This window comes from Fusarium odoratissimum, assembly GCF_000260195.1.
Source record: "Fusarium odoratissimum NRRL 54006 unplaced genomic scaffold supercont1.9, whole genome shotgun sequence".
Lineage (NCBI taxonomy): Eukaryota > Fungi > Ascomycota > Sordariomycetes > Hypocreales > Nectriaceae > Fusarium > Fusarium odoratissimum.
The window spans coordinates 1,129,531-1,148,446 of NW_022158695.1; the positions used below are offsets into that span (position 1 = coordinate 1,129,531).

Here is an 18,916-nt window from a genome sequence, read left to right on the forward strand (position 1 = left end):
CGCGCCTTACCTCGCTGTCTGAGGAGGTACTTGGATAATTCAGCACCATCACCTGAGAACGCAACAATTTTGAATAGTGACGAGGACGGGGACGCCAGGTATGTATGTTCATAAGCTGCTGTGCATCAAGGTAACAGGAACATTGAAAAACTATACAAGTCTCATGATATTTCTAGTATCCGAACACAAACTCAACACATCGAATGGAAATGGAGCCTTTGTAGAATTGTGCGTGGCATCTTGTCCCCGGATGTCGGATGAAATTGGCCTGTATCGTTCAAGTTACCCCTGTCGCCAGAATGGTTCAAGTTATGGCATGATATCTACGTCTATCGTAACTTATCGTCAGTCCTTAACAAAGCTTCGGAGACTAACTGCTAGTGGTGCATATCCGGCACTAACTCCCACTACTGATCCAGGCTTCATGCGTAGTCAAATTGAAATCGAGATGATTCAATGCGACTCTCAAGACCATAAAACAAATCCATCCCAACTCATATTGACGAGAATGGCAAAGGATTCAAGACCCTGAAAATCTCACCGCATGACATCATGTCCGCCGATCGGAGACAAAGATTTCTATGGCGAAACCTTCTATCAGGAATTCTAGAAACAATATCGTCATGGATCTTGCTAGTACACGTGGAAAATACTTCAGTGCCGAGGCAAGCGGCTCCGCCGTGCTCCACTCTTCACCGGGTCCGTACCCACCGAGAGCGGTCCGAGAATCCATTTTCAACGGTTGAATTTTATTTTGAGATTACAAAGCTGGGGACAAGTTACGTGAATGATCCGAGGACCTGAAACAAACGGTCAGGACGGATAAAGATAACGATGTTTCCGAAGTAGGTATTAATAGCAAGGGGAGATGTTAAGCGACTTGTCGGTGAAGAATCATCATTGCCAACATAGTAGATGTCCAACAGAAGAGAAGCATCAGAAGTTGGAGAAGATGCTAGATTAGTCTCACCGGAAATAAACATCCCAAAATATGCAAAACTTGGATTGCGAAAATGTCCATAATGACGGACTCTTCGCTAACCCCGATATCAAGGCAAAAAGAAGCTTTCACATCCCCACTTCGGTCTCTTTCTTCAGGCTCGTTCCAGAGTCAAACCCACAATCCGTGCTTCGCGTGGTCGGCCAACTCGATGAAGAAGACTGCCCCGGCCGGTCCGATAGCCCTATGTAACCGTCGCCATCGCCAACCGTTTTCTATATAAAGCCCAGCCCAGAATCCCCCCTTCGAATCGAACCATATACCCCATCTTTACACAAAACCCTATCTCTATATTCCTACATAACCTACATAAAATCGCAACAATGGTCTCTTACAAGGTCTTCCGAGGAACCCCCGAGGGAAAGATTGTCTCCGACACCGTCGAGCGTGAGCTCCAGAACCACGAGGTCTTCATTGAGACAACACACTCTGGTGTTTGTGGAACGGATAAGCTCTACCAGCCCAGTGGAATTGTCCTGGGTCATGAGGGTGTTGGAATTATTCGTGAGGTTGGGTCGTCAGTCAAGAACGTCAAGGTTGGTGACAGAGTTGGATTCGGATACACACATCAGATCTGCGGCTCTTGCGACAACTGCTGTACAGGTAAGGACCCAATATACTTTGAATTACCTATGGTACTGACTCTGCAATAGACCTCGACCAGTACTGTCGTGAGCGTCAGATTTATGGTTTCTCTGACACCGACAACGGTTCTTTCTCCTACGGTGCTGTCTGGGACTCTAAGACTGTTGCACCCATTCCTGATGGATACGACTCTGCTGATGCGGCCCCTCTCCTCTGCGCGGGAGCCACTGTCTACACAGTCCTGACCAAGTACGGTCTCCGCTCCCAAGATAGAGTCGGTGTTATGGGCATTGGTGGCCTGGGCCATCTTGCCATCAAGCTCGCTGCTGCCAAGGGAGCTCACGTCGTTGTCTTCTCTTCATCCGAGTCCAAGAGGCAGGAGGCCCTGGACTACGGTGCCTCCGAATTTATTGTCTTCAAGTCTGGAGACGAGGCTCCTAAGAACTTCAAGCCCGTCAAGCACTTGCTTCTCTGCGGTAGCGCAAATGTCGACTACAGCAGGTATGTTCACCGCACCAACACTTGGTTTGTCATAACTAACAAACGCAGCCTCGTTCCTCTTGTTGATACCGACGGTGTAATCTACCCTCTTACTGCCGCTCTGGAGTCCACTCCCGTTCCCCTTACCTCGCTCTCCCTCAAGGGTATTCGCGTTCAGGGCTCTCTGGTCGGCTCTCGCGACAGCCTTCGCAAGCTTCTTGACTTCGCTGCCAGGAAGAACATTAAGCCCACTATTATGACATACCCCCTTAACGAGGAGGGCATTGAGAAGGCTCTGCACGATTTGAAGGAGGGCAAGGTTCGATACAGAGCTGTCCTTGTCAAGGAATAAAATGGTTACGTGTTGAAGAAAAATAGCGATTTTGGAGCTCAGATGTGTTTTTAGAGACAAAAGCGAGGTTGAAGGATATACCAATTTGTAAGATTACGAATTTGACGAAATTTACGTTGGTTGTTGTTGAGCTAAACCGTTTTGATCCATTGGAGTTGTCGTGATTCGGTGCAGATTTCGTAAGGTGGTGACGAAACCAGATACGCGGTGAGGAACTTTTGTAGGCTCGACGCGGTCACTTCTTATCCCACCAAACCAAAACCGTCAAACTGAATATGCATATTTACGTTTATTTTACAAAGGATTCGATTGCTATCTATCAGGAGAGATAGTAATTTGCCATAATCGAGACTGTGTGTAGCGCCACTGATGAAGTGCATTGCTGGTTTTGCCTAGGTTGATGATAGAGCTTGAGTGTTATTGACAGGAGAACAGGAGCTTGTGGGTCATAGTAATGTAATAGCCAACGTCCATCTATCATTGAGAAAACACCCCGAATTTTCTTTGATTTAAATATTGGATATATTGAATATCTATCTGATCTACAATTCAAGCAATCTGCAGTCTATCATTCCCTATTCCTCCCTGTAAGACGGGCGTAAGCTTATCCTGTTGTTAGGTTCACCAGCCAATCAACTCTTTCCCCCGCAGTTGAATCACAGATGAAAACGTAGTCACCCACGTAAGCACCAACTGATTTAGGCAATTTCGTCATTGGATCTTAGCATGAGATAACCAACTTGCCTTATGTGTCGGACCATGATATGAATGTCCCTGGCCCCGTTGTGAAATTGAAGAGACGACTCAGCCACAAGCGCCATGGATGTTAATTCTTCACTAAACGTTCTGCCCGAAACCGATTTTGGCCCTTCGGCCTCGGGAAGATTTGATTTTACTGTCTTGTTTGAGAATGTTATGCTATCGATTGTCCCATCTGTTTTATTCTTTGTTCTTGCCCCACAGAGACTGTTATGGCTGAAAAGGGAGCCGAGAAAGATTGTTGAGAATTCACGTCTTCTCATCAAACTGGTTTGTCTCCTGAGGCCGTAGTCAGGATAACGCTGACGATACATAAGGGGTTGATCACCGTCTATACCGGATTGCAACTTGTGGTGCTGACGTACTGGACCGTGGGGCCTCTGCCTACATCTCAACCACAAATTGCTGCAGCGGCTCTCGTATTTGTGAACGGACTGTTGCTGGCCTTACTGTCTTATGTCGAGCATACACGCTCTGTGAGACCTTCGACAATCATCAACGTCTATCTCTTTTTTACATCTCTTTTCGATTGCGCTATAGCCAGAACGCTATGGCTTCTCGATGGAGCGCATGCAGTTGCGAGGCTGTTCACGGCAGCAACCAGCGCCAAGGCTCTCATTCTTATTTCTGAAGCATGGGAAAAGAGGTCCATATTGAGAGTTCAGTACCGCGATCTATCACCCGAGACGACGAGCGGTATACTGGGCCGCAGTGTCTTTTGGTGGATCAACCCTCTGATGAAATTAGGATTCTCCAATTTTTTGACTGAGCATGACCTGTATGTTGTTTTGACTGTCTACATCCTGACCCAACTAATGCGATAACAGGTATGCCATTGAAAACAGTCTGTTGGGAAAGAGATTGTTCGCGCAGGTGGAGAAGTCATGGCGTGCGGGTGAGTTCACAACACATTCCTGCAGAATATGCCAAGCTGACAGACAGTCTAGCGAATCAAATTAAGAGTAACGCTCTCTTTTGGTCCACCATCTGGTCTTCTAGGACAGTCTTTCTTCTCGGAATGTTATCCCGTATTTGCTTGATGGCCTTTAAATACGCACAGCCTTTTCTGATTCAGAGAACCATTGGCTTTGCGAGTAACTTGGATGAAGACAAAGCCATTGGATGGGGCCTCACGGGGGCCTGGTGTTGTGTCTTCATCGGACTGGCGGTTTGTATCTCGCCCGTGTTTCTTGTGGTATCCAGGCTAACATTCTCAAGATCGCTAACGCATTCTATTGGCATATGACTTATCAGTGAGATCAAAGCTCCGCCGGTTGAGAAGCCGAGGCTAATTATCTAGATTTGTCACAGCAGTCAGGGGTAGCCTGATCAGCCTGATTTATGACAAGACCCTCGATCTCAGCATTACGGCTTTTGACGAATCAAGTAAGAAAATGGGACTCTTAGGCAAGGGGCAAAGCTAACGTATTGCAGTTGCTGTAACACTGATGTCTGCCGACACCGAAAACATCTGCATGAACTTCGCAAGCATACATGAGATGTGGGCCTCACCAATTGAGTGCGGAGTGGCTTTATATCTCCTATACAGACAGCTGGGCATGGCATTTCTGGCACCTATGGTTGTGGCAATAGGTTTGCGTTCCCTGGTGCTAACAAGTTCACTTTTAACATGGGATTAGTCTCGACCACTGGCATCTTGATGATAGCTAAGTATATTGCAAACGCACAGAAGCGGTGGGTTCGCGGTATCCAGACGCGCATTGATGTTACTGCCTCGATGCTGGGCTCAATGAAAGTAAGTGCCCACTTCAAAGACGCTCGGGTTGAGTCACTGATCAAGATTACAGGAGGTGAAAATGCTCGGGCTCACGGATGTTCTCAATAACCTGGTCCAAAGTCTACGTGTCAGAGAATTGGACCTGTCCAAGAAGTTCCGTAAATTGATGTGCTGGCGAGTCCTTTTCCGTAGGTCTACGAATGACTTTAGATACGCCAAACCGCTAACTTCACCGTCTAGAAAATAGCATGGAAGCCATAGCCCCACTCGCTACGTTCGCAACTTATGTCGTGATATCGCAAGAGACAGGCAACCCCTTGAGTACGGCTTCGGCATATACTTCGCTTTCGCTTATCTATCTTTTGTCGAACCCTATGTCCACACTCATACGAACCATTCCTGGAATGAAGGCATCGCTGGCATGCTTTGATCGGATGCAGGGCTTTCTGCTATCTGATAGCTGCAAGGATCACCGCTTACCTCTCAGTGTCCGCGATAGCAGAGCCCAACAAGAAACCCGGAATTTCGGGCCGCGTGCTTTTTCTCAGGACAGAGCCTCGATTGAGCTACTAGATCGCTCCAACGAACCATCAGTGGCAATTGGCCAGTCTCTCATGATCGTCTCAGACGCCAGCTTCGGATGGTCAAAGACTGAAGCACCAGTTCTCAGCAACATATCCTTTCCCATCCGTAAATCCCACTTCACCTTTGTGATTGGGAGTGTAGGATCTGGTAAAAGCACTCTCATGAAGGCCTTGCTGGGAGAGTTACAACCGTATAAGGGATTTGTCTACACTGACGCCCGACGTATCGCATTTGTTGACCAGAAGCCATGGATTCAGAACTTGACGATTCGACAGAACATCCTTGGTATATCCACATATCACAAAGATTGGTATGATAGAGTTGTTCATGCATGTGGACTTGAGCAGGACATTGCTGAGATGCCTGACAAGGACGCCACGAAAGCGGGCAGCGGCGGGGTTTCTCTCAGCGGTGGCCAGAACCAGAGACTTGCACTTGCGAGGGCCATTCACTCAAAGGCGGGAGTGCTTATTCTCGACGATGTCTTTTCGGGACAAGATGCTTCGACAGAGGAGCATATTTACCGGATGCTCTTCTCAGAAACAGGGTTGCTAAAAGAGCTTGGCACGACTGTTGTCTGTGTAACCAACGCCAGTGAGTTTAGCTGCCATGGGTCGGAGTGAAAAGTACTGATATCCCATAGTTCATCGGCTTGCATACGCAGACCACGTTGTTGCTCTAAGCGAACATGGCACAGTCCAGCATCAAGGAACATTTGAGCAACTCAAGAATGACACTGATTACTTCAGTGGTTTGCATCTTCGGCAGAACGGGGCTGCCAAGGAGGACGGCGAGTCCTCGACAGCCAATAAAGGATCAACTTCGGCACCGCAAGGACCAGAAGAAGAGACTGAATCTGCTAACCGAGCACTGGGAGAACTTGCTACCTATGGTTACTATTTCAACACGGTACCCAAGTGGCATGTCCTGTTGCTCGTAACGCTCACAGTCTTATTCGGCGCCGCCCACAAGATGACTGAGCTATTGCTAAGTTTCTGGACTGGTCATTCTGTTATCACTCAACAAAGCGTCAACAACTTCTACCTTGGACTCTACTCGATGCTAGCTGGACTTGCGATAATTGGCATTATGGGTGCGGCTGTGCATTACCTTGTTATCATGGTGCCTTTGAGCAGCGAAGTCCTGCATGCCCGACTACTTCGAACAGTGATGAATGCTCCGTTGTCATTCTTCTCAAGGATGGATGTTGGCGTTACAACAAACCGTTTCAGCCGCGATATGTCTGTCATAGACACAGAGCTTCCGTTTGCATTGATTGACCTGGCCATTGATACCAGCGTCACCATCATGGCTGTTATACTGATGTGTGTGTTCTCTGGATACTTTGTGGCGACGCTGCCCCCTCTGGCTTTCTTCTGCTGGCGTAAGATTCGCTCTTGACACCCTTTTTAACATTCACTGACCGTTCCGCTAGTGCTTCAGAGATTTTGCCTTCGGACTTCTCGCCAGATCCGAATCCTTGAGCTACAAGCAAACTCACCCCTGTTCACACAATTCCTTGATACCCTTCAAGGATTGTCCAGCGTTAGATCCTTCGGCTGGGTCAAGCAGTTCAAGGAACAACACTTTCAGTTCCTCGACGCATCTCAGCGTCCATACTATCTCCTCTTCAGTATTCAGCGCTGGCTAGCTGTTATCCTTGATCTTGCGGTTGCAGCGCTGGCTACAATCTTGATGGTTCTCATCGTCAAGCTTCGAGACAACTTCGAGCCGAAGTTTGTGGCAATGGCCCTCCTCAATGTGACATCCTTTTCGCAATATCTCACACAACTCATCAAGAATTATACGCAATTAGAGACCTCACTGGGTGCTGTTAGCCGTACTAAGGAGTTCTGCTCCACAACTGACAGCGAGAATCTTCCAGGCGAGGTGGTTACTCCACCCGAGAGCTGGCCTTCTCATGGCCACGTGCAGATCGAAAACTTGACGGCTGCATACACCACTTCGGGTGAGCCAGTACTGCACGAAGTCAGTCTAGACATCAGAGCAGGATTCAAGGTCGGCGTCGTTGGCCGGAGTGGCAGTGGCAAAAGCTCCTTGATGGCCTGTCTTCTCCGGATGTTGGAGGTTGACTCGAAGTCTAGCATCAAGTTCGACGGCATCGACATCACTACGCTTCCGCGACAAACTGTACGGGCGTCTGTGGCAGTCGTTCCTCAGCATCCGTTCTTCATGAAGAAGACTACTGTTCGCGACAATCTGGTTCCTCGTGGTGAGCAGCCTGAAGAGAGGATTCTCGCCGTTCTCAAGCGCCTAAGGATGAAAGACGCTGTAGAGAAGCTCGGAGGCTTGGACAGCATTCTTGACGTCGAGCGACTATCACAAGGTCAACGCCAGCTTCTTTGCCTTGCCAGAGCGATACTCGCTAACAAGAAGATTATTTTTCTTGACGAGGCGAGTAGCAACGTCGATGCCAAGTCGGAGCAATTGATCCGACAGGTGGTCCAAGAGGAGTTCGTGGGATGCACGGTTATCGCTATTGCACATCGACTGGGTGCTGTTGTTGACTTTGATCGAGTTGCTGTGATGGGAGGAGGAAGGGTTATCGAGTGGGATAACCCAAGGGAGCTACTGAAGAAGGAGAGCGAGTTCAAGAGGCTATGGGATTTGAGCTCCGGATAAAAGAGCAATGGTATCAACTATAAAGCTATTGGCAAGGCTGAAACACAACTGTCTGTGGTCTCAATAAATCATCTATTTTCAATATAGCGAAATCAATTACCAAACATGAATCTCGGTCCCAGAGCTAAAGTGCCAAGTCACCAGTCTCCGGTTACATCTGCAACAGTAGTGCTCAGTATTCTTCCACTGATTCCCAATGTAAGCAAGAGGGCCTCCAACGATCGTGCACGCAAACATCAATGCAGCCATGGCACTTATGAGTCAGCTTCTATCAACATATCCTGTTTCAGGGTTTGTACTCACTGCGTACCACCACAAATCTTGCGTTCAACTCGGGTCAGAGAGAGTTCTCGACAGGCAGGGCATATGACAGCTCGAGGCCATTGTTTCAGCTTTCTCAGAGGAACGACGTTGGATTGAGAGATAGTGTTGAATGCTGTGATCTCGGTCTGTTGTTGAGACTCAAGTGGGGAGAAGAGTTCGATTTTATTGTGGTCATCTGACGGATCATCCTTGAACAAGGTATGGAATCTTTGTTTCGTGGTAGTTGCCATGCTGATGGATAGTTATCTCAAGACTGATGTTTATAAGTATGATATAGCCCGTTGCGAAAGCCCATGATATATACATTGAACTTCAAAATGGCAAGTCAGTTCTCATCCAATGATGACCCCTGTAATTGCGGATGCCTGGAGTGTCACACTGCCCAGTGCTCGTATTTCGCATTGTGAAAGCGTAGCCAATAAGACGACGCTTGATTTCAAGCCACCGACACCATTTTGGGAGGAGCTGAAACAAAAGACTAACTGACCGGGGAATTATTCCACCGCTTCGGTCTGGAATTTAGTATCGGTGGCTGTGTTTTATCAGTGGGTGTAGAGTGACGAATTGTGAATTCGCAACGTCGCACGACCAGGGCAGATCTCTTACATTGGATGTCAGTCCTTGAACGCATTCAGCTAGAATACCGGATGCCAAGACCCTGCATAGCTTTACAGATAGATGATCGTTTGTTCTAGATGAATTGATAATCGTAGGATGCATGGATCCTACTGCAAACGTTTGTGCTCGGACATAAGGGTTGAAGATCTTGAGCCTCATCTGTCACTTTTCCTCGCCAACCTGACGTTTGACAGCATGAATGAAATATCAACGTTGGCGGTCATGGGTCGATTTGGAATGGATCTACATTTAACGTTGCGGTTAATGCCACGCGGCGAATCCAACACGCTGGCTCGCTTTGCCCAAGCCGTATTTCGACAGCGTCGACGTAAGAAGTCTTGGCTGTCGACAAGATCAACGACCTGATACCCCATTTAGCTATATTATCCGATTCGAGGAGGCTCTGTTCCTGGATCTTCGGTAGATCTTGATCAAGACCGGGAATTAGCCATCGCGTAGGTGGCTTACATTCCAGCTGTCACTGACCGATTCAAGTCCCTTGGAAAGCAAGACGCCAAAAGAGGGAGTGGCTTTCTTGGAGTAGAAAAGTCCTCACTTACAAGTTAAATATTAATGACCTCTCCAGGCATCACGGCAATGTTCTCCGAATGATTAATCACCGGTTCTTTCAGGTCCCTCATCCAGTATGGCTATCACCGAACAAGAAGCTGCCAAGTCGTCTCATACCCATCTTGTCATGGTAATATTGGTGGTCTGTTTTGCCCTTTGCGTATCAATTCTGTTCGTTGCCCTTCGATTTTGGTGTCGCTGTATCATTGGCTTTTCGTATTGGGATGATGCTGCTGCTGTAATGGCCTTGGTAAGTCAACAGATGCTTCCATATGGAGCCATCCTAACATTTGTAATTTCAGTTGTGTATAATAGGAATGGGATCATGTATACTTACACGTAAGTTATTACCAATATTTGGAAAGCTTGAGCTCAAAATTTACAGTTGTACCACTCGGCTTGAACGACCCTACTGGCACGCTGCCAGAGGACAAGACCACGCCATTTTACAAGGTTCGATTACGTCTCTATCTTTCTGAGGTCCAGCTAACAGCACAAGTGCACGTATATCGCCGCCTTCTTCTACAAAGAAGGACTATTCTGGGCAAAAATGACATTTCTTCTCCTCTACTACAAGATCGTAACGCTGTCCTACTGGCGATCTGCATACCTTGGGGCTATAATGGTGGTCGTACTCTGGAATATCTGTCAAATTCTGATATTCTTTCTTCAATGCGCCCCCCTCGAAGCCGTCTGGAATCGTGATCTTAGGATGAAGTGCGTTACGAATCGGCTAGAGCTTGCTTATGTTTGTGCTGGAATCAACATCTTGACCGATCTCGTGGTAGCTATCTTGCCACTACCCGTTATTTGGAAGCTCAACCTCCGTCGATCTCAGAAAATCGCTCTCTCAACTGTCTTTGGACTCGGATGCTTGTAAGTATACCTCGAATAACATATCTCGTTTGCTGACCTTTGGTGAAGTTCAATCGCGCTTGCTATTGTGAGGATAAAATGGGTGGAAACGTGGTCGCTTACTACATGGGATATCGTCAGGCCACAGCTTTGGGCTTTGGCAGAGGTCACTTCAGCACTGGTCTGCGCGTGTATCCCAACATTCAAACCGCTCCTCTCGAAAATTAATGCTATAATTGTTGGTCGAAAGAGGAATGCTACAGAGTTTGTTCTCGAGGGACACAGGAGTGATGTTGAGTTCAATGCGGGAAGCATCAGACATAGTGAGGGCTTCAGTTAGAAGCCTAGGCATGACAGGGTTTATGGAAGCGAGACCTCAGTGGCCGTTGAGCAATATCCATGGCTGTAAGACAGAGCTCTGCGAGGGTCGGAAGCTGAGTTGAGTAAACTAATACGCCAAGGCAACAGCTTTTGGAGTTGGGTATTGAGGGGAGTTTTGAAATGGTTAACATACAGTAATGGTAATAGTAATTAAAATATGTACATTTTAACCTTGAAGCGGTCTTTGGCTCAAAGCCTCGCTGAGCTGCATGAGCCCTGAACAGCCACGGCGCTAACAAGCTGCAAGGCATTTTCAAACCCCCAGCTCAGCCCAACGAGGCATTCAGCGCCTTGAAAACCCCCATACACAAAATCATTTACGTCTTTCACATTCACCCAATCTGATACCTTTCTTTTCCACCATCACATCATGAGTTCTTTATGCAACTATTCCCACCCAGAACTACAAATTACAGATGGCCTCATCCGTCAAGATACGGGGCGGCTTTTCCCCTATAACCCCGAGTTTTATAACAACGCGACAGGCCTATACGGCCCTGGTACCATCTATTGTTGGTACATGCTTCTCGTGTCTGTTCTCGCCAGTTGGGCCTTTTGCCTAGCAGACGAGGATGGACCCAAGAAGCCAGGCCTTTCAAACGATCTCTTGGGAGCTCTGGCATATCCTGTATTTGCCGCGACGGACTTAGTTGTGCAATCGATGCGGATGCTGGGGATGGAAAAACGCGCACTGGCTATCTTTTGCTTACGCAATCCAGAGGTTAATCTTGACCTGTTTGGTCCTTTCAATACCACGCAGCTCGATCTGAATCATATTCCGCCCGATACGGCGATATTGGGCCAGCGTGTCGTCGATATCACCGGGCCGCTTACTATATGCTATTCCGCAACACCATTTCTTCTTATTCTTATCATTGGGTTCATGATTGATACCGACTATGCACGGAATTGGAAGCCAAAGCCATCGGCACGCTGGGTGGTAAATGTAGCTTATGGCTACATCTCACTGATGCTCACAATATTTCACTTCAGTCTCGGTGACATAGGAACCAGCTTCTTCATCGCCCTCTACGAGGCAATGCTACCGGTGATGCTAACCATCATCTACCTCTTCACCGCGTTCATCGGCCTGGCCTTCCTTACTGGCATCATCATGCTGGCATGGTCAATGATTGAGAGGAACTACAAAGACACGGTTGAAGCTCTAAAAGGTCTGGGAGGCTGTATCTTTTTCGGTGGTATGCTGGTTGTGCCCTCAATGTTGATGATTCACCGAGACCGTAGTACTACCATACCGGATTTGGCAATCAGGGTCAGTGAAAGGGACCAGTTGGCGACCTTGATTGGCGGTGCTGTGACGTTGACTTTTACGGTCGTTGATGTTTTTAGAAATTCTTTTCGGGAGAGACATGAGGAAGAGGCACCCGATGAGGAGATGCAAATCCTACCGACTGCCGAAGCTTAACTATTGTAAAGAATGAATATTTTATATTATATAACTAGTTCAAACACCGAAAGCAGCATTTCTGTTGTCGTCTTTATTAGTAAATACGACACTTAGCTTACGAGCCAGGCTTTGGGCTACGGTTTTACACGATTCCATGATTCCGTTGATACTAGAATTGATACTGTAGCATGCTTCTCCAGATCAAACAAGTAGGGCTATTTTGCCTTCCCCGCCACAGGTAACAATGCTATGATTACGTGGTTGGTTTCATCTATAGGAGGGATTACAATCTGGAGGAACGAACTGGTTGGTTACACATTGACTCGAACTTCTCGAGCCTGTCACCGCAGAATTGTATAAATAACCGACCACCCCGCAGAATTTACTCCTGCTTCTCCAAGGTCATCGACTTACGAAGCCGTTCCGCCGATGCAATAACGGAACGCACCAATAACAGAATTTGGGGATCGAAGCTCTTGAATCATGTCCTTTCTGTCAGCCATGCGACATTTGTATACATCGTTCCTGCAGAAACTTTCCAATACCACGCTTAATGGAGACCGTTCCAGGACATTTGCCGCCTTTTGGCTTTTTGGTATGATCTTACCTATCCCTCAAATTCATATGACTGATTATCATCCTTACAGGCCTTATTAATGCCATGCTATACTCTGTAATCCTCTCTGCCGCACTTGATCTCGTTGGGTCCAGGGTTCCAAAAGGGGTGGTATTACTTGTTGATGTCGCTCCAACGTTCCTGATCAAGCTACTTGCGCTGCCACTTAACTTTCATAAAGTACCATATCGTTTCAGAATACCTATGTTTACAACTCTTTCAATTAGCGGGATGACTCTTATTGGTCTTACGGGGACGTCGACTAGTCATCATGCTATCTCAGCTAAAATGCTGGGAATCATTTTGGCAAGTATTAGCAGTGGAGGCGGCGATTTGAGCTTTCTAGCTCTTACCCATTATTATGGTAAATTGAGCATTGCTGCCTGGTGGCCTCTGGGGTCTACGTTGCCGCCACGACTTGGCTGAAGTTTACAGTCAGGGATACTTTGCTTTTGTTCTCATTATTACCGCTCATTACAATTCTTAACTTCTTCTTCGTTCTACCAAATGGGCCTCTCTTATCGACAATCGATAATGCAAACCACGAAGCCATTTCCCCGGCCTCGGGGCCAATTACCATTACAGTCGGGAGCGAGGAAACTCAACCCCTTCTTCTTAACACCGAACCTGCTAGTTCACAGGGGAGCGCTCGGCACAGGAGATTCGGAACGGTCGCTACAGGAACAGCGGAAGATGAAAGCTTCTGGACAATCGCTATACGCAACGTCAAGAGCTGCAGGGTTATTTTCTATCGATTGTAGGTGGAATATCTTCTCTCTTTATAAAAAGTCTAAACTTTGCATAGCATGCTACCGTTACTACTAGTTTACATCGCCGAATATACTAGTAGGTCATTATCACATTGTTTCTATGTCGGACCTAACAATGATCCAGTAAATCAAGGTATAACACCTTCGTTGCTATATCCGCTAGGTAGAACGCCATTCGCAAGTTACAGAGACTTTTACCGTGAGAGAGTTCCAGTACTTATACTATCATATGATTTGTACGCGACTAGAAATAAAAGAATATGTGCTAACTGGCAGATAGCTACTTATATGGCGATATATCAGCTGGGAGTTTTCGTCGCCCGTTCTTCCATGATGATTTTCAAATTATATCACTTGTACTTCTTCTCGCTTTTTCAGTTCATTAACTTATTCCTGTTTCTTGCTCAATCTATGTTCACGATTTTCCCTAATATCTATTTCATCTTCGTTCTTGTTTTTTGGGAGGGAATTTTAGGTGGGCTGGCATACGTGAATACGTTTGCTAAATTGGCCGATAGGATTTCGACGGAGGAGCGTGAGTTCTTTATAGGCGCAATTAGTGCCAGTGATTCGGCTGGAGTCTTTGGTGCGAGTTTCTTTGCTATGGTGACTGAGACTTATCTATGCCGATATCAAGTAGCTCATGGGGTCGACCTGTGCTTTAGGGTATGAAGAGGGCTGGACGCAAATATTGATATTCTCTGGTAACAGAGTATCTCGGCTATCTTCAAAATTCTTTTTTTCAAGTGCTACTCACAAGAGTGTATTTGTTGCCAGAATGAACAAGCGTTTTCTTGACAATAAAATAACATTAAGCTAGGAATAATAAGATGCCCAGTGTAGTTGAGAAGATAAGAATAATCATAGACTGAATCATTATACCCCTTTTCAAATAGGCATTTTGGTCAACTTTTGATGTATTACATTCGTTTAGAAACGGTAATGGTGTGCCAGTTGGTGGAGCTTCCTTCTCAAGGAATTCACAGAGTGGACTCCAACCCATCCCAGGATGCCATGTCAACAAGGACCTGTTGCGTTTTCTTGCCTGTATCTTTACCCAAGCCACGTATTTGTCGTAGAAGCCGGCCGTCATCCAGCTGCTACCCTTGGGTTCAAAAAATACTGGACTGTTTGTTCGAGAGTAGCCCTTTGCGCCGCCATACATCCTTCTGTAATCGATATCTAGTCCACCAGAATCGATATTCTGGAAGAGGCCAACACATACTGAAGACCCAAGGCGAAGTAAAGAAACTGATCGTATTCTTACAGCTTCGTGCCCATGAGATCCCTTCCGTTTCTCCGGGGATTGAGGGTGGTCGAATATTGAGAATGAGTTTCGCATCAGGATATAAATCCATGAGGTCTTCCGCAAGTGCATTCAGAGACTCAGCACAAGCGGCATATCCTTCAGTTGCTCTGCAAATCCTGGAGTGTCTGCTGATGATATCATCATCGTCTTGATAGCGGAGCGCTACCAGAATGTCTTCGCATCTAGCCGGGTGCTTTGCTGTTTCGGATGCGTGGAGAACAGACTTGATACCAAGGCTATCGGCCTGCAATGCGGCAGCAATGGAGGTAGTCCCACATCGGGGAAGACCCAAGACAAGCACTACAGTCTTCACTTCCGTATCCTGCATTGTTTTGAAGACAGCAGCTATCGGTAACCAGAGAGGCTTCGAAAGTTTTCGTCTTGCGCTTCTTATGTGACACTCATAGCTTCACAGGAAAAATTCATTTCGGCTGCTTGTGAAGCAAAACAAATAACAGACCTACATCTTACCAAACACATAGGTGCCTGGCTACTATGCTTTCTCCAAGAGCTCTTACGTTTCAGAAGTTAGATTAGGTGTACCTACTCAAGTGACCCCACCCAAGTATTGCACTGAACTTTCAGTGGAGAGAGCAAAGCTCCACAGCCTCTGTGGTTGTTGGCTTTCTTAGCCCCTGATCGATGATCAATGATATCCACGGCGTGTACCCCCTTTATGATTGGTGTAACGCAGCAACTCACCGGTTTCCACGTCAGCTTATTGAGATTTCTCAATCGCTGACCTTACACCATATGCACCTCAAACTGTGCTCAGGAAATCGCGACATTTGGGACCAAGCTCTAAGTTCGGCGTGGTGGATATAAGCTCTCAGCCACAGGTCACAACTGTATGAACATGATAACCATGAGCGGGCGGGCTTAGGAATCGGACCCCAGGGAGTTATTTATTTATGTAATCGTGGCCAATCATACAGGAAATCGCATTTTGCTTCTTGGCAAGTCGACCTATAGCTGTTAATGCGCGGTAGTATGTTCGATTTTCCTCTGCTGAATCACTTTACTATAGATGTAGGAACTGATGACAGTAAACTTCCAGTACATGATTTTCCCACGAGATCTCTGAATAGCTATAGCCGGGTGAACCCTCCGTATCGTGCGTGTATCGTAAAGTTCACTGGGGTGATGTGATGCTGGAAATAACTCTGAAAAGATTAATAGAACAAACCTTAGCAAACGACCCGCTTTTCAGATCATTTTATTATTTATATTCCAACCCTCCCGCGGATCTCAAATAACTCCTCCATGATTCTGCAATCTCTCTCAGCCGTAAATTAATTGCCAATTGTAAACAACACGCTTTCACCTACCAACTGTGGTCATAATGGCGCCACCATGCGAAAAGATGGTGCTGTTTGACCTTGACAATACTCTATTCGACCATTATCACTCTTTGCGTCGTGCAATTTCTGCAGTTCAAGAGAAATATTCTGGGCTCGCAGCAACACCTGTGTCGGTGCTTATCAACCACTATAACCAATGTCTTCAGCAAGCTTATGATGGGTACTTGGAGAAAGTCATCACATACGATGAAACAGAGTCTGAGAAAGTCAAACTATTCTTCCAAGCCGTCCATCTACCAGAACCGACTGCCAAAGACATCAAAGAATTCCGAGATACCTATAAGCCAGTTTACAGGGAAAATCGACGAGCAACGCCCGGAAGCATTGAAACCTTGGCTAGACTACGAGAACATGGCTATCGCCTTGCTATCATCACCAACGGTCAGACCAAAGACCAGACAGATAAGGCTAAAGCTATCGGTGTATACCACCTGCTTGACCATATTATTACATCCGAGGAGACTGGGTATCCTAAGCCCGATGTTCGTATCTTTCAGTATGCCATGGGCAAGTTATCTTTTGGTTCTGCCTATATGGTTGGCGACTCAATCGAATCAGACATTCGTGGTGCGTTGGAGACACAACTGACCGCTGTTCTGTACTCGCCTTTATCCCGTGATACCGTCCAACATCTGTTTGGACAGGACGTTCCCATCATTAATCACATGAGTCACCTCCTCAGCCATTTGGGTATCTCTACTCCCAGTTTCGACCCGCAATTCACAACCACAGGCAGCGACCTGGTGGTCCACGGTTTTGGCATCGATATTGTTACCGAGCCACGGCACTGTCTCAATGCTTCTCAAGATGTTGTGTTGCAATTGACCAAAAATATGGGTTTAGCTCTTGTGGCTCTTTCGACAAAGCGATATATAACCGCCATATCACTTCTTGGACAAATGGTTAAGGCCATTGCGAAGGTTTCTGCCCCGATTCGTGTCGAATGTCTCCTTATCTCATTCCCTGCACATGAAGATAAAGCCCCGGCGCTTTCTGGACCTGAACCGCGTATCGTGAGGAGAGAGCACAGCATCTGTGTGGAATATGAGAATTTGGTACTCGAAGGTACCGCAGAAGCTCAGGTGATGATTCGGGAAGTGACACTTCTTCTGCAGAGTCACTGCAACCATCTGATGAAAGACTACTCTCGGGCAGCAATGCGACAGCTTCGTACGGCCATGTTGGACATCGCAAAGAAGGCAGGAATTGAAGACAATGTTGTCATTACAGGAGAAGAAATTGACAAATAGTGAGAAGTTTTATGCCAAGGGAAGCTTGCATTCTGACTTTTGATATCTATGGTAGTGGTTGAAACTATTTGTAGCACTTCCGTCATATAACTTACGTGACTTAATGTTATGGTTGAGCACGCTTTATGCAGCTCACAGAATATACGCATATACTGGCTCGTAGCGTCAGCAATGGTCTTGGTGTAGTAATAGACAGTTCGAACGTCTACTTAGTTACAAAGCAAGGGCCCTCCTCAAGCCATCCACTGGTCATTGGTAACACAATATGCAAGGTGAGCTGTCATTCCGCTGAAAGAGAAGCCACGGTAGTGGTATTAGCTCAATTCTGTCGTGAGTGAGACCGCCTGTAATACCGGCAGTTCGATGTAACAAGTTTCCCGATCTCAAATTCCCTTTGGAAGACTTCAGTTGGGTCATGAGCTTTCTCAAAGTCATCGATTTGCCAATATCAGAGTACCAAGTCCAGTTTGATGAGCTAGGTAGCTTTGATGACTACGTATCCTAATAAGTGCAGCTTACATCTGATAGAGAGCCTTCATGTTTCAGAGCCCGGAACTTTTCTACATATCATCCCATGTCTATAAGAGAGTTTTTTCCTTCTCTCAATTCTGGAACTTCGCCCAACTTCATTATTACCACCATCTCCTTCACAACCCACTAGCCATCGCCGCCCTCATTACTTCACCCCTGACATCGTTTTCGCTCCATACTCGTCTTAGTTGTTCATTTTTCACTTCATCACCATGTCTTCGGCCTCAGCTCTTGGATATTTCCTGTCACTAAAGCGTTGCGAGCTCTCAGAAGTTAACAATGAGCTGGACCGTCGCTTTCTAAGCCAAGTTCAGATATCCGAGTTTAAGAAAGACGGCGTTCTTGTTGTTGACGATGTTTTCAACCCTCTTGAGATCTCTAATGCTCTTTTGGCTTTCCATTGCATAGAATCGCTCATGAAGAATGAGACAGTGTCCCACGCCGATATCAACTTGGAGGCACTTGGAGGAGGGTAGAAAGGTCAAAAGGAGGCAATTAATTCACACCCTAGTAAAATTCGGAAGATCATGAACCTTATTGATCACGGTGACGGTTTCAAAGCTCTCGCGATTCATCCTTCCTTACTTGTACTGATAACGGGACTTCTCGGACCCAAGTTCCGCCTTCATTCGAAGGGTTTCCTGACGAACAAACCCCCGGAAGTCTCCAGTATCAAGCCCTGGCACCAGGACAGTGCTTATTTCTCGGCAGGAAATACCGTCATCACGGTTTAGATACCTCTACAAGATGCCAACGAACGGAATGCATGCCTACAAGTAAT

At 46.6% G+C, this 18,916-nt stretch overlaps 8 protein-coding genes across 8 annotated transcripts; 6 read left to right on the top strand and 2 right to left on the bottom strand.

The window, feature by feature from the left end:
- The first annotated feature begins 1,207 nt into the window (after positions 1-1,207).
- Positions 1,208-2,632, top strand: FOIG_06764 (uncharacterized protein). Its single transcript, XM_031205979.1, has 3 exons — positions 1,208-1,603; positions 1,654-2,086; positions 2,135-2,632. The coding sequence occupies exons 1-3, from the start codon at positions 1,324-1,326 to the stop codon at positions 2,415-2,417; spliced, it is 996 nt and encodes a 331-aa protein (XP_031064703.1). The 5' UTR covers positions 1,208-1,323; the 3' UTR covers positions 2,418-2,632.
- Positions 2,633-3,189: 557 nt separating this feature from the next.
- Positions 3,190-8,239, top strand: FOIG_06765 (uncharacterized protein). The gene is made up of 12 exons (XM_031205980.1): positions 3,190-3,446; positions 3,494-3,954; positions 4,004-4,071; positions 4,124-4,344; positions 4,395-4,429; positions 4,477-4,562; positions 4,611-4,769; positions 4,817-4,932; positions 4,985-5,102; positions 5,155-6,093; positions 6,143-6,883; positions 6,935-8,239. The coding sequence occupies exons 1-12, from the start codon at positions 3,237-3,239 to the stop codon at positions 8,140-8,142; spliced, it is 4,362 nt and encodes a 1,453-aa protein (XP_031064704.1). The 5' UTR covers positions 3,190-3,236; the 3' UTR covers positions 8,143-8,239.
- On the bottom strand, positions 6,940-8,784 carry FOIG_06766 (uncharacterized protein). Its single transcript, XM_031205981.1, has 2 exons — positions 8,446-8,784; positions 6,940-8,395 (listed from the first exon to the last, which is right to left on the bottom strand). Exons 1-2 carry the CDS (start codon positions 8,694-8,696, stop codon positions 8,239-8,241), a joined length of 408 nt encoding a protein of 135 aa, XP_031064705.1. The 5' UTR covers positions 8,697-8,784; the 3' UTR covers positions 6,940-8,238.
- A 946-nt stretch (positions 8,785-9,730) lies between these two features.
- On the top strand, positions 9,731-11,008 carry FOIG_06767 (uncharacterized protein; the record flags this gene model as incomplete). The annotated part of the gene is made up of 5 exons (XM_031205982.1): positions 9,731-9,904; positions 9,957-9,993; positions 10,040-10,107; positions 10,154-10,530; positions 10,579-11,008. The coding sequence occupies 5 exons, from the start codon at positions 9,731-9,733 to the stop codon at positions 10,847-10,849; spliced, it is 927 nt and encodes a 308-aa protein (XP_031064706.1). The 3' UTR covers positions 10,850-11,008.
- A 235-nt stretch (positions 11,009-11,243) lies between these two features.
- On the top strand, positions 11,244-12,316 carry FOIG_06768 (uncharacterized protein; the record flags this gene model as incomplete). Its single annotated transcript, XM_031205983.1, has 1 exon — positions 11,244-12,316. Exon 1 carries the CDS (start codon positions 11,261-11,263, stop codon positions 12,314-12,316), a length of 1,056 nt encoding a protein of 351 aa, XP_031064707.1. The 5' UTR covers positions 11,244-11,260.
- Positions 12,317-13,515: 1,199 nt separating this feature from the next.
- On the bottom strand, positions 13,516-15,321 carry FOIG_06769 (uncharacterized protein; the record flags this gene model as incomplete). Its single annotated transcript, XM_031205984.1, has 2 exons — positions 13,516-13,628; positions 14,910-15,321. The coding sequence occupies 2 exons, from the start codon at positions 15,319-15,321 to the stop codon at positions 13,516-13,518; spliced, it is 525 nt and encodes a 174-aa protein (XP_031064708.1).
- Positions 15,322-16,335: 1,014 nt separating this feature from the next.
- On the top strand, positions 16,336-17,604 carry FOIG_06770 (uncharacterized protein; the record flags this gene model as incomplete). Its single annotated transcript, XM_031205985.1, has 1 exon — positions 16,336-17,604. One exon carries the CDS (start codon positions 16,336-16,338, stop codon positions 17,602-17,604), a length of 1,269 nt encoding a protein of 422 aa, XP_031064709.1.
- Positions 17,605-18,347: 743 nt separating this feature from the next.
- On the top strand, positions 18,348-18,869 carry FOIG_06771 (uncharacterized protein; the record flags this gene model as incomplete). Its single annotated transcript, XM_031205986.1, has 2 exons — positions 18,348-18,607; positions 18,647-18,869. The coding sequence occupies 2 exons, from the start codon at positions 18,348-18,350 to the stop codon at positions 18,867-18,869; spliced, it is 483 nt and encodes a 160-aa protein (XP_031064710.1).
- Between the last annotated feature and the right edge of the window lie 47 nt (positions 18,870-18,916).